This window comes from Alligator sinensis, unplaced genomic scaffold (genome assembly GCF_000455745.1).
Source record: "Alligator sinensis unplaced genomic scaffold, ASM45574v1 scaffold143_1, whole genome shotgun sequence".
In the NCBI taxonomy this organism is placed as follows: domain Eukaryota; kingdom Metazoa; phylum Chordata; order Crocodylia; family Alligatoridae; genus Alligator; species Alligator sinensis.
Window position 1 is genome coordinate 664,021 of NW_005842156.1, and position 14,411 is coordinate 678,431.

Genomic DNA, 14,411 nt, shown 5'->3' on the forward strand with positions numbered 1-14,411 from the left:
CCCCCCCCCCAGTTGGGCGTTTCCCAAGGGGGGGGGGGGGGGGGGGGACCCAAGTGCCCCCTCAGACCCAGGAGGCACCAGTCACCAAGCTGGGGGGCAGGGGGAGGGTCCCCACACACTCCACGGCGGACCCAGAAGTCAACCAGAAGTGCTTCTAGTCCACTTCTGGGTCCACCGTCAAGCAATCTGGGGACCCCCACATGCACGCTTCTGTGGGATGCTCCATCCGGCCCAACATCTCAGCATTCACAAGCCACCTGGTACCTTGAGGTATGTAGAAAAAACATTTAAAGCTGTGTCTATGTCTGAATCATCAGATCTCTCCAAATCAATTCAGAGCGTTCCAATTTGATTTGGAGAAATTAAAGGGTCTCCTGATTCAATTTGGATTCAGAGATTTGGCTGCCAAATCTCCACTGAATCTAATCAGCAACCAAAGCTTCACACAGCCCTACTATCCACCCAATAACTGGAAAGAATATTGCTGAGGTTGGTCACCAGCTAAAATGAATTCTTGGAGTGTATAAATTTGTCACAGTTCACACCCAACTAGTGGTTCAGTCCAGGAGAATAAAATCTGAATGATTCTAAGGTCCTGTAGTCCTACATCTACAGTCCTAGATTCTTTATTACAACCATATTATAACCAGAGCAGATTGAAAGCCACACAATTGTTAGCTTGATTAAATGTGCCATCTAGTGGTAATGTAGTAATAGTTACTTTAAAAAGCCAAATGCAGTGATTTTTTGATTCTTAGGCTAAGAATAGGTGTTGCATTGGCCCCTGGACCAGTGTACCTTTGACTCGGAACAGAAATATCCCGGGATAGGTGTGTACACACATCACCCTTCTAATAAGGGTTTAGTGTACAGCTGAATGCACTGCCATATTTCTGTCATTAACTCAATGATGCAGTCCTGGGGTAACCATTCAAATGCATTTGTGCTGTCTTGAGTTAAACTGTTAGTACTTCTTTAGGATTTATCCTGAGACAATAGACATGGATGTCTGAAGAACTGCACTTTGTCCTGGGATAAAATTATTTATCCTGGGACAAGTATGGCATCTGTTTGTAGCCTTACAATATCACCTATGGCAAAGGGTGCAAGGACTGGCACAAACTCTTTTTCCCCATTTGTTGATCATCCCCACTTTTTAATTTTCTCAATTTTTGTGTCAGACATTCAGAGGGAATCATGTGTTGCCAGAAGTTGTTTCCTCTATACATAGACTGTTGTTATTGGCCAGTATCTTGTTACTTTAGGTTTAAACTTCACCACAAGTTTAAATAATTCATGGACTTCATTTTTGAGTATGTATAGTAGAGTTAGCACTAAGTTTACAAAGGGACTGAGGTGATCAACAGCTACTATTGCTGCCAAAATCAATTAAACTTCTCAAAAATACAGCTCAGCTGCTTTCTAATCTTGGAGCTGCCTAAAGTCCTTACATGCTTAAGTTTCCATCAGTAAAATTCCCTAAATGCCTACATTTCTGTCACTGGATATGTACACAACCACCCAAATCCTGAAGCCACTGAGCAGTTCAACTCCTGTCCTTTGCAAGGTTCTCAAATAAGGTGTTCCCCTGCCTGTATCCCCTTTATGGCCAAATCATGAAGCATTCTCATAACATGCCTACTGGATTGACAGAAAACAGCCAGGAATATGTGAGATATCGGGGAGAGAGATTTAAGCCCTTTAGCTGTATGATTTGGAGGGTAGAGGAACAAGGTTTTAAATTGGCCTGTAGGGTATTTTGGGATGCATCTCTCAAGTTCTTCTACTGAAATATCAACAGTAGAGACGGAAAGCAAATGAACTTAAGTTTTATGAAGAACTATTAGAAGAGACCACTTCAAAATACCCATTAGCCCAGTGGTTATGGCACTCTCCAGAGAGCTAGGAGATCTGGATTCAAATTCTTGTTCTAAATTCAGGGGTGAGGAGAGATTTGAACCTGGATCTCCCACATCCTAGGTATGTACTGTACTCTACAGGTTGTTTGCATAGAAAAGTAGACAATTGGCACCACCATCTTGTTTTGCAAGACAAGGCTGCTCTGTCTTGTATGTCTGTGTCTATGCACCTAACTGAGGGCTGAGGAATTCCACTGGATGGCAGATGTCAGAGTTAGTCATTGCAATGGTGAGCAAAGTTGGTGGATTTAGCCCTTAATGCTTAGAAAATAAACCCTATTGCACATTGAGTCCTATCAGATGGATGTAATTGCTTCATATATCATAACTGCTGAAGTCTCATGTAATTTGGTCAGTTTGTGATTGCATACGGAGATCAAGAAAATTTTGACCTAGTCTTTGTTGATATCAAGACAGTAAAACCATTGCTAAAGCTGTCAATAGTACTGACAAATGCTGCATTAATGAGTTTGTGATTTAGTAAATCACAGTACTTTTTTAAATGCCATATAATTTCATGTTTATTATGAAGTGTTTTACACAACATATGGGTTATTCTGTTGTGTACTTTTTCACTATAATTAAACAATTCCCCTTCAGAGAGAAGGTAAAAAATGCCATTAGAAATGCTATTAAAACAACAAGATGAGTGGAATGATCGCAGCATTGTGTTGTATTCAAATATAATCTGATTTTAGGGACCCTCCATTGCAGAGGAATAAGGTTAAATAGGATTGAGAAGCTTCTCTTCCTTAATTTGATTGTTTCCCTGTGATGGATGGGAAAAAGAAAAGAGAAGCAAGAAGCTAGGAGAATAATCTTGAGAATGGAAAACAACTTTCTTTCAGGAATGTCTAGGCAAGAATAGATGAACCCACTTCCAAGTACTTATCAGGTTCAAAAAGGAAGAGAACATGCATCAGGAATTGTTCCTTTCTTCATATGATTAATGATAGAAGTTACTGTATTTACCTCAATCCAAGACAACTTTGAATTTAATATGATACTCCAATAATTCAGTTCTACATATGGAAAATTATAAATTTGTTATAATTTACCTTGTATAGAAACTAATTATTGGAGGGTCGTCTTTATTTCTCCCACTGCTGTGACAGGGAAAGCAACTATAGGGGGTGGGGCAGGTGGCCTGACCCTTGCCTGTCCCCCTAGCCACTTGCTCCCCACCCCCCCAGCCTTTAGCTCCTGTGAATGCTTACCCTATGCAGTGGGTGTGACTGAGGCTCTGGCCCTGGACCTGGGTTGACACCACAGCTAGGACCAGAGCAGCTCCCCTGACACTGCATGGTCTCCCTGGTGCCACTGCCCTCCAAGGCTGCACTATGTACTGTATCTCCTGTACTCCCCCCACTGCACACCTCCTCCCCCACCACACAAGCCACCTTGGCCCTGGCCTGGGACAGACATCAGCTGCCCTAGGCTCAGGTCAGTGTCAGGGCCAGAGTCAGAGCCACAGCAGCTGCCTGTCCCTGGCCAATACCCAAATAAAAAACGAGGGTTTCTTTCCCCCATGCTGAATGAGGATAAAACTCAACTTGGATTTGAGTAAATACAGATAGAAGGTGAAGGTGATGTATTGATGATGTTTACCTCTGAAGATGTAAAAGGAAATACTTTGTCATTCCATTTCCATTACAGTTCACTTTTAAACAATATCAGTCTGAAAACTGAATATATGTATACATGAATATCATGTACTCAAATATTTGTCAGCTTGATTTTAAAAAGGCTCCTTTAAAAACAAGATGTAATTATTTTTCTATCCCTCTCCTTTAGGGTATTAAACACAACACTCTTTGAAATGTATGAAGCTCTGGGCAATTTTCCTGCCATGTGGATCTTGAACATAATGCTCCTGATTCTTCAAATTCTGCACTGCTTTTGGTCTTATCTAATTTTAAAGGCAGCCTATAAAGTGATTGCAAAAGGCAAGGTAAGGAAATACAGCATTGTGTGACATCTCATAGTAAATGTTTTGATTTTAAATGTTTTCAAAATTAGTACATCACACTTACTTTTTTTGTTCTTCTGACACACACTACAGACTTGAGGACCAAGCACTGTACTGTAGTACTCGTTTTCCTTCCTTAGAACAGTAATTAGCTCTGTATACCTTATAACCAAAGTATTAGGTATGTGACTGAACATTTTGCCTTTTTTTTTTTTTTTAAAGACTGGTTACATTGTGATCCATGCTTTCTTTTTTTAAGAACAGGTATGTTGTATCTTGTAAGAGCCATGTAAATAGCTGTTCTGCATTCTGCCAGCTGTTTTTCTTCCTGTTTTAAAATGCTTCATAGAGTAGCATTTACCTCCGAAGTGACAATGGCAATAACATCAACAGAAACCTGTAACCATTTGCTCTTGATTAATGGCAAAGTTGTGGGCTGAATTCCTTAAGTCTACTAACAGGTACCTTTGGACACAGTGCATGTCTGTATTGGCACTTCTCAGGAGTCCAACAGATAACAAGATCAGAATGCTGAAATACATAGTCTGTGGGCTCAGTCTTGCAATGTAGCAAATCACTTGAGTACTTTAAGCATGTGAGTAGGCCCACCGAAAATACATGCAATTGTTTTGTTTTGATTTTTTTTTTTTCTTTTTACTGCTAAATTTCTTGACAAGATCATACTCTGCACTTTGCTGGATTGAGCCTGGAGTCAGCTATTAAAGATGAGTGCAGTCATGGTCTCTGCTTTGCCTGAGGTCCACACTTGAGTCACCTCTGCTTTAGGAATTCTGAGCCTTAGCCATCTTGTTTTAAATTAAACCAGTGACTTCACAACATCATTCCTGTGATTCTTTCTTATTCTGCTTCCTTATCATTTCCCTTGTGCTGTCCTGGAAGGCCGGGAAGTGGAACCCTTTGCATGTAAGTTTCTCTGGATATGCTTTGCAAAAGACTCATGCTGTGGAAATCTGTGCTCTTCTATTGTTTCCTATGTGCTTCCTCCTTCTTTCTTCTTGCTACTCCTGCTTATTGCTCAGGCTCTAAGGGCTCCTATGCACATGAGTGGAACCTGCTCCGACGTGCTGGGAATCCAGCTCATTGGAACAGACTTGATTAATCAATTAATCGAGTCTGCTAGAGCATGGAAATTGACATGCTCCACCAGCCTTCCATGTTATGTGCATCAGCGTCCCTACGCATCTCCACACTGAAAAAATGGTGGTGGAGCACTTTGAAATAAAACACGTTCAATGAGCTTTAGTTCAAACTACTCTGCCTCCATTTTTCCAGCATGGGGACATGTGGGGACGCTGATACATGTGACACGTGGGTGCTTTTAATTAGCACAGCTCGCTAATTAAAGCGCCAGGTACCACATCCCACTGCACATGTAAAAATGCCCTAAATGTTTAGAAAAGACTGTTTTCAATTCTTGGTTTGTGAAGGACACTGATTAACAAAGGAATACAATGCTTCCTGAGCAAATTTCCAGATAGCAAAAAAGCTGGGAGGTCTTACAACCATTTTGGAGGCCAGGATTCAAAGTCAAGAGGGACTTGATAAATTAGAGAACTGAGCTGCAGACCACAGAATGAAATTCAACAAAAACAAAGCCAAAGAGGAAAAACCAAATGCACAAATACAGAAGAGGATTAACTGGCTGCCGGTGGCGCTGCCGAGAAGGGTCATAAACCCAACATGAGACAACAGTTCTACAGCCTCAAAAGCAGCAAATGCAATTTGAAGCTACATCAACATAAGTTGCGTATGCAAGATACAGGAGGTGCTAGTACCACTCTTATTGGTACTGGATAAACCTCATGGAGTCAGAGACAAAATATAAAGATGATAAAGGGACTGGAATGCCCTGAATTGAACTTAACACACATTTTGTTGTATAAAAATGGTTTGCTGTCTTTGTCGCAAATGACTCCTGGAGTCATTTATTTAGGATGCACAGAGCGTGACATAGAATGATTAGGTGGTATGCATATATGTGAAGTTTGAACAATCAAACGCCCTATACCATTTTCAATTAATAGCACCGTATCCTATTATTAACACTGGGGTGGGCAGTTTTGAATCTTGATTTTTGCTTAATGGTTTCAGGGGAGTGACAATTACTGATGTTGACTTAGAACCTTAGCCCTAAAAGCTCATGGATTCAGAGAACTTTAGGCCAGAAGAGATCATTAGATTATCTAGCCCAGTGGTGTTCAAAATACAGCCAATAGGCCAGAGCAGGGTTATTCAGCCCATGGAGCTCCCCATGAGTCCAGGAATTTGGTGGCAGTGTTCATTGCAACAGCCCTGGAACCCTGTGGCAATTAATACTGCCACCACTCCCTTGCCACTAAATTTTTGGACTCATGGGTTAAATGACATGGTCCTGAATGCCAGATTGAGCCAGTACATGGGGCCAGCTCATGGTAGGCCTCAGTGCACAGGGTCTAACCTAATGCGCAGCCCCAGATGTAGTGCATGGAATCAGTCTGCAGCCCTGGATTTGGTTTGTGGACTGGCTGCACCCCACTCATCCAGCCCACATGCTGCAAAGGCTGAGCACCACTGGTCTAGTCTGCTCTCTTCATAGATTTCATAGATGTTAGGGCTCTTCATTGATGAAGGGACCTCGAAGATCATCAAGTCCAGCGCCCTGCCCCAGGAGCAGGAAGTCAGTTAGGGTCAAAGGATCCAGGAAGATAAGCATCCAAGCATTTCTTGAATGAGTCCAGAGTAGGTGCCTGTACCACTTCTGGAGGGAGTCTATTCCAGGTCTTGGGGGCTTGGACAGTAAAGAAACTTTTTCTTATGTCCAACCAAAAATGGTCTTGTAGGAGTTTATGACCATTGGTCCTTGTTTTTCTTTGGGGCGCTCCGGTGAACAGACGTTCTCCCAGATCCTGATGTACACCCCTTATGTACTTATAAACAGCCACCAGGTCCCCCCTGAGCCTGCGCTTTTCCAGGCTGAAGAGTCCCATGCCTCTCAGCCTCTCTTCATAAAGCCTATTCTCTAGCCCTCTGATCATGTGCGTGGCTCTCCTCTGGACTCTCAAGCTTCTCGACATCCTTTTTGAATTGCAGAGCCCAGAATTGGATGCAGTACTCCAGCTGCGGCCTCACCAAGGCCGAGTAGAGCGGGAGGATGATATCCTGAGATTTACTTAAGAAGCATCTATAGATGCAAGCCAGGGTTTTGTTTGCTTTACCAGCTGCGACATCGCATTGGTGGCTCATGTTCATCTTGTGGTCAGTCACGACCCCCAAGTCTCTTTCCACAGTGGTGCTAGCAAGTGTAGCACTGCCGAGCCTATAAGCATGCTGCAAATTTTTTTTCCCCGAGGTGGAGTACCTTTCATTTATCAGTATTGAACATCATCAGGTTTGTGTTACCACTTACTAAGCTTATCCAAGTCAGCCTGGATCACTAGCCTGTCCTCAGGTGTGGACACTATGCCCCAAAGTTTAGTGTCAACGACAAACGTAGCCAGTGCACTTCTGACACTAATGTCCACATCGTTGATAAAGATGTTGAAGAGAACTGGTCCAAGGACAGAGCCTTGGGGGACTGGTTATGGAGCACCATAATGAATCACTGCCATCAACCATTACTTTCTGAGTCCGACCTCGGAGCCAATTTCCCAGACATCAGACTGTGGTGTAGCCGAGGCCACAGTTGCCCAATTCTTCCATGAGGTCATGGGACACCAGATCAAAGACTTTTTTAAAGTCCAGGTATATGACATCAATCTCTTCTCCCTTGTCCAAGTGATACGTCACCTGGCCATAGAAGGGGATGAGATTGGTCAGGCAAGACCTACCCGCGACAAACCCATGCTAGCTATCCCTCAGGATATTGCCCTCACCCAGCTTATCCAGAAGGGTCTCCTTGATAATTTCTTGAGAATCTTACCAGGGATTGAGGTCAAGCTGACTGGCCTGTAATTCCTGTGATCTACTTTCTGCCCTTTTTTGAAGATGGGTACCACACTGGCCTCCTTCCAGTCTTCAGGTACTTCACCTGAGCGCCATGAATTTTTGAAGATTTTTGCCAATGGTTGGGCTATGACACCTGCCAGCTCCTTGAGTAATTAAGGGTGTAATCTGTCAGAACCAGCTGACTTGAAGGTATCCAGCCTCTCAAGGTGATCCTTTACTAGATCAACACTGATGCTGGGTATAAATACACCCTCACCCTGGCCGTCCCGTGTCTTGCTAGGCAGGGCGGTCCCATTGGATGTGAAGTACCCGTTACGCAGGTTGGCCTTTTCCTGGGTGTCGGTTATCAGCTGTCCCGTTTGATTCAGCAGGGGTCCAATGTTACCCTTGCTTTTTTTCCAAATATCTGAAAAAGGATCTTTTGTTATCCTTGATGTGTGAAGCCAGATGGAGCTCGGTTGCAGCCTTGGCTTTGCTGATCAGCTCCCTGCAGGTACGGACCAGTGCTGAGTACTCCTCCTTGGTTGTACTTCCAGATTTCCATCCTTTATAAGTCTCTCTCTTTTGAGATGTAGGAGGTCCTCAAGTTCCCTGCTGAGCCAAAGGGGTTGCTGTGCCCTTTTGCTACCCTTCCTCCGAGATGGGATGGCCATCCCTTGTGCTGTCAGGAGCACTCCCTTGAGGAGCAGCCACTCCTCTTGGACTCTTCCAGTTGAGTCATGGTCCCTTAGGGCCTCAACAACAAGCCTCCTGAGCTTGTCAAAGTTGGCTTTCCTGAAGTCGAGGACTTCAGTATTGCTGTCTGACTTGCCAGCTCTTGTATATCATAAGCCAGGGTGCCCAAACTGTCAGCCTGGGCCCATGAAGCCATTGTATCTGGCTAGTCAGGATCCCCAGAAGTTGGAACATTTGGCAGTGGGGGAGCATTGGAAGCTGCTCCCAGCCTCGCTTGGGCCATTGCCACACAGTGGGATCAGGGGATCCACCCCTGGCACAGTGGAATCCACCCCCTGCACATCCAGATCAGGCTGGGTTACTCGCCATTCTCCCACACATCCTGCATGTCCAGATCAGGGGCAAAATGCTCCTACCTTCCACCTCCACTCCCACCTGCACACCCAGATCTGGGCCAGGCTACCCCTCCCTGCTGCCTCATGTCTGAATCAGAGCCACTGCCACTCTGCCCACTCTTCCCTGTGCATTCAGATTATTGGGGCTGCTCTGCCTCCTCCCCTTTCTGTCCCCCCATGGGTCCAGATTGGGACTGGCCCACTCCCTGCCTCCACGCCAGGTAGACAGATCCAGTCAGGCTTCGCACACCCTTCTTCTTCCCCACCCCACTCCCGAGTGAGGCATGCACAGCACTGACTCCACATACCAGATTGAGCCTGCTGGCTGATCTGGCCTGCCTTCTGACCTGGCACTGCCCATCAGGTCTACAGGGTGAAAAGGCTGGGCACCACTGTCATAAGCAAGCCATTAGATCTCATGTACCTGAAGCAGGAAGTTTGCTGCTGGTAGTATCTTAATGAGACTTGCAATGTGGAAACACTTTATTTACAGGAACTTACCTACAGAGTTACCTATAGTAAAGCACTCAATCTTGCCACTGTCCTTGCAAGGATCTGAGGCCTAACCTTGTGTGACATAGAGTTACGTCCTTCTGGAAACCTAGAGTGCCAGGAAGTGCAGCATCCCTGAAGACAGTCTGGGTGAGGCAGCTGGCAAACGCATGTTTTTTAAAAAACATTCTGCCTTCCAAAAACAAGGTGTGCCTCTTATTTGGGGCCGTGTTGTATTGTGAGAGAGTACAGTGACTTTTTGTAAGTGCTTCAACCATAAACACCCCTTTGGATGGAACTACCCATAATACATTTTTTAACTGAAGCTGCTAAAGTAGAGAATTAAAATTCTAATGTCAACAGCAGTCCAGTGTCCTTAGCATCAAGACTACAGCACTGCTACACACTGGCAAAAGGGAACTATTCTTATCATCATTTACTTTGGAACTCCAATATGTATTGTGTTGTTCTTCTCCCATTAAGAAACCTCCTTGATTGTGTCTTCCTTGATTGTGAGGATGATGGTTGCGCTGAGACAGTTAAGAGGGGACGCTTGGGACAGATCCTTAGGGATGCTTCTAAAATACGAAATAATCTCTGTAGGAATTAAGCATGTACAGTTGAGTTTCACACCCTAGGGCTCTTTAAATGTTTTAGAGAACACACTTTTTGGGGGGGGGTTATCCCCTACAATTGACTTCATCATTGTGAATGAATTTGCATGCCAGTATTTCTAGTTCTGTGAGACAGCCAGCACAGCATGGATAGCTAGTTAAGTGAGATAACATAATAATAGAGAGAGAGAACAGGAACAAACAGAAGGAAAATCACTGTTGGATTCTAGTTCTCTTTCTATTAGTGCATCCTGATTCTGCTTCATGCACTTTGACTGATTTTTTATGTGCTGGTTCTGCCTTTCTTCCCGTCCTGGAACAAAGCAGGGAAGGCATCTAGTAATTTGTCATTTACAGTGCTCTATTAGTTTGTCTTCTTTCTTATCACCACCACATTTCACAATGGATCGGTTCATTTCAGTAGCATATGTAGGAGGGGAGAGTGGGAGAGTAATTTCTGAAGGGATTACTAGGAGATAAACCTAGAACTAATAATAATGCCCAGTTCTTAAATATCATGATATTACCTATCAACCTCAAAGGGCTTTGCAAAAGAGAGAATAATTTCTCTGTTTTATAGGCAGGATACTGAGGGATTGTAAGAGAGCTGTGAACTATGCCCAGCTGTGAATAGACTGCTTCTATTCACTGAAGTTAACAACCTACTTAAAAAGCAAAATTTAGGATAAATATTCAATTCATCTTTATAAGTCTTAAGCCAACTAGGTTGTGGAAAAGTCTCTCAGGAAAACCAATAGGAATTACTTCATGGGGGACATCTGACTTAAGACTGGACAAAGCATTAGAAAATGTTTTTCAGGGGACAGGGGAGCATTAGCAGGGAGGTAGATTGGGTTGACCAAAAAGGTCTGATGTTTCCTTCAGTCTGTACACAAATACCTGTGCACTCACTTTCAAAATGAACACCTCTATGCCCATTAGGTTCAGACTTTCATGCGGGTAATGTGTTACCTGAATAGACAGTTATCGGTGTTTGAAATGCATCTAAACAAGTAACTGCCGAAACACATGGTAGACTGGGGCCCATTTTACAGTTCAGTTTCAAGAGTCTCTAACTTCTCTGATATTGGCTTGAACTACTGAAGGTTTTTTCAAGCTGCAGGATTTTCATGGGTAATATCTTTTACTGGACCAACTGTATAGTTTGGATAAAGTTAGACAAACTTTAGAATACAAGGTGTTCTTCATCAGGTCACACAAGGTTTTTCTTTACTTTGTCATATCAACAGCATGCTTCTTCTCACACATTCTGCAGGTAGTAAAGGATGAACGAAGTGACGTTGAGTCAAGTTCAGATGAGGAAGATTCAGTACCTCGTTCAAAGACCCCACAGAGTCTTACCACCACAAATGGGACCGGTGGCACCAACGGGACAAATGGGTATCTTACCGGTGGCACTTGTTCAGAGGAACATTAATCCTTGCATTTAATCCTGATACATAAACAAAGTGAACTGTTTGCTACTGGAAGTAAATAATAAGTTGTAAATGCAGTTTCTTCATATATCTCAGCATCAGAAAAAAAAACTTAGGAGTATCAAAGCATTCTGATAGTGCACTGCCATATTTCCTGTTTGTGAATGAAGACAACACCCCATTCTATATATGTAGGCATGCTGTATGTATATGTAATTGGCACAAAGGGAGCAGTATTTTCATTTGTACTGTCTTTGAATATTATTTATTTTATATATGTTTTTGGGACTTATGGACAAAAGGGACTTTCCTCATTCCTTTTTTGGATTTTTGGTGGTGGAGATCAATATGCCAAGATCTCTTCTGTCCATTCCTGTTGTTCTTCCTTAGTCTCCTATGAGTAGTAGTCTGCTTGATTTGTCACCTCCCAGTAACATATGACACAGCTTTACGGATTCTAGTTCTTCTTCAATCTTTTGCTCTTTGGGTTTTTAAGTGCTGGTTTTGAAATTGCCCATAACATCACAATGGCCATTTTCCCAACGAAGTTTTAAAACTATGGTGTGTTTTTTCAAGTAGTCTCTAATGCTTAATCCATAATTCACATAGGAGTAGCAGGGCTGCTCATGGGGCAGCATCAGCAGCTGCAAGCACTGTGGTAGTGGTAGGGGCTATTTTTGCACTCCAGCAAAGGCAGTACCTGAGGCTGCTGGCCCAGTTGCTCCTTTTTTGTTATGCTAATGATAATTGGAACAAATCCATGATAATTGCAGGATATTATTTTAGTATGGTACTAAATTCAAAATCAGTGGTTAATTGCATTTGAGTAACTTGATTACTTCTGCAAATGCCCAAAATACATTTGTCAATAGCTATGTATGACAAAACTCAGACTTGCAGATTAGTTCTTCCTTGCAAGTCTGACCTCTGTGGATTTCAGCTTCTTACATAGATTTCATGCCAAGAGATATTTGCTCAGGTGAACCATTGTGAATCCTAGAGTTCACTCTTGAATTTTAGTATTTGTTTCTGCAAGTTTGGAAGGAAAAAACAGTGACAATTTAAAACAGTAGCCAAAAGTTCATTGCTTCACCAGACAGGAGGCAGTCAGTATCTTGTTCTCATTATCACTGCTTTCTTGTGATTTGACATTTAGACATTTAGATATTTGTGGAGGGAAAGCAGCATGTTTTGCATTATCAGGAAAATTTTATTTTAAACGCATGAAAACAAGTAAAATTCCCCTACCAATTCATAGGAGACTTTCAGGGCTCATGGATATTTGTATTAAACTTAGAAGTAAAGCTTAGAAATGGCTGTAAGATAATTTGGCTCTCCTGTATAATTTTAAGTTGTATGGGTAGGGTGTAAATTGCTCCCAAAGGAGCCCATATGAGGAACACTTGAAATACACTATTTCTCTTCTTTCTATATGAGCTTACTCAGTTTCTAGGAAAACCTTGAGAGAAGTATTGCTAAGAGGACCGCTTTACTCCTCTGTTTAGCAACGACACTGCCAGAAACAGGAGAGGTTTCTGGGAAACAGACTCTATGCAACCTGCTCTTCGGCAGTATTGTGTATGGAAGCAATGTGCTTATAGACCAAAGACATTTGTAAAAAGATGAGGAGGAGTGAACTAGCAAAAGAAAAGTGTTGATATGAGCGATGAAAGCATCCTCAGCAAGAATACTGAGAGACAAACAGGTTGTTTCCTCACACCTATGCAAGCATCAAAACACAGATGGTTTTTCAGACCCTACAGTATTTTTAATGGCTTTATTACTTATGAATTGTATTGGAGAAAGCTTCAGTGGCACTTTGTTTGAGACACTGATATTTGTCCAGTTCCAGCAAGTGTTTGTTCTGGTTCTTGAAAGTCTATGGAGCCATCATGGACAAGAGCCCTAGTACGTTAACCAAAAATGTGCAGAAAATAAAGGGAAGGGACATAGACGCTGACTCCATGTTGACCCCGGGAGCACAGCTGAGAAGCAAACCCTGTCAACTTAACTGTAGCTTCACACATGTCAAAGACTGGAAATGAGGCAATGTAACCACAATGAATATGCCCAAGAGTGGTATTCAGCATTGGACTCTAAGGAAACTACATTACTTCATTTCCAGGATTCAGTGGCACTCCTTAGCTTGGTGTGGAGGCAGCATAGATGTGCATGAGGTCCTGAAGAAGAATGGTGCTTTAGTGGTGCTGTCCTCTACAAAGTGGTGGTACTTCACAGAGGAGTGCCACCACTCCACAAGAAAAATGGACGCTAATAAGGCGTGAGAATAAAGGTAGAAATGCTAGCAGTCTCCGAAGAAAATACCCTGTATATGAGGGCTGAAGTGGCAAGTGTTGTAATCATCAATTTTGAGACTGCATGGAGAGATTTTCAAACAGGACTATCTTCCTGGGATACAGTGAATTAAATTTTTTACCTCCTGAAATTTTACCTGACAAGATGATCAGTAAGAAAAACTGCCAACCCGATGTACAACAAAGTAGATGGCTTCCTCTGTTATTTTTATTTTTGTATAAGGGAAACAGGTTAAGTTAGAGTGTCCCAAAAAGGTTTGGGGAATTGATGAAACCTCTACAAGTTCTGAAATGTTGGCAAATAGCTTTCATGTTATCTTAAGGATGCAGTCTTGGTTTAAAATAATTGTGTACGTTGTACGTACCTTCTTAATATCTGGAACAGACTAGTTACAATTAGAGTTCTCATTTCCTCTCTGTGTAATCAGAGAGCAGGCATCACAGTCTGGCCTTTACCTCAGATATACCCATGCAACTTCATTGCCTTCCCCTCTAGTTGTATTGGATACTGAGTCCTATTAACAGAATGAAATAGGCTTTAATGAAGGTGCACCTTGAAATGGGGAAAGATGAGAGCCTGAGAGTGGGCCATTGGAAAAATAGGGATGGGGGATTAAGAACCATCAAGAACTTTACTATTCACTGCTGAAC

General features: G+C 42.7%; 1 protein-coding gene across 1 annotated transcript in view; it reads left to right on the plus strand.

Annotated features, from left to right (window-relative positions):
* The window catches only part of CERS6 (ceramide synthase 6), a 150,280-nt gene extending 135,875 nt beyond the window's left edge, over positions 1-14,405 (plus strand). The window contains exons 9-10 of the mRNA XM_014520802.1: positions 3,714-3,870; positions 11,286-14,405. Of these exons, the coding sequence (XP_014376288.1) occupies positions 3,714-3,870; positions 11,286-11,447 (319 nt within the window). The 3' untranslated portion in view covers positions 11,448-14,405. The remainder of the gene's footprint in view (positions 1-3,713; positions 3,871-11,285) is intronic.
* The last annotated feature ends 6 nt before the right edge of the window (positions 14,406-14,411 follow it).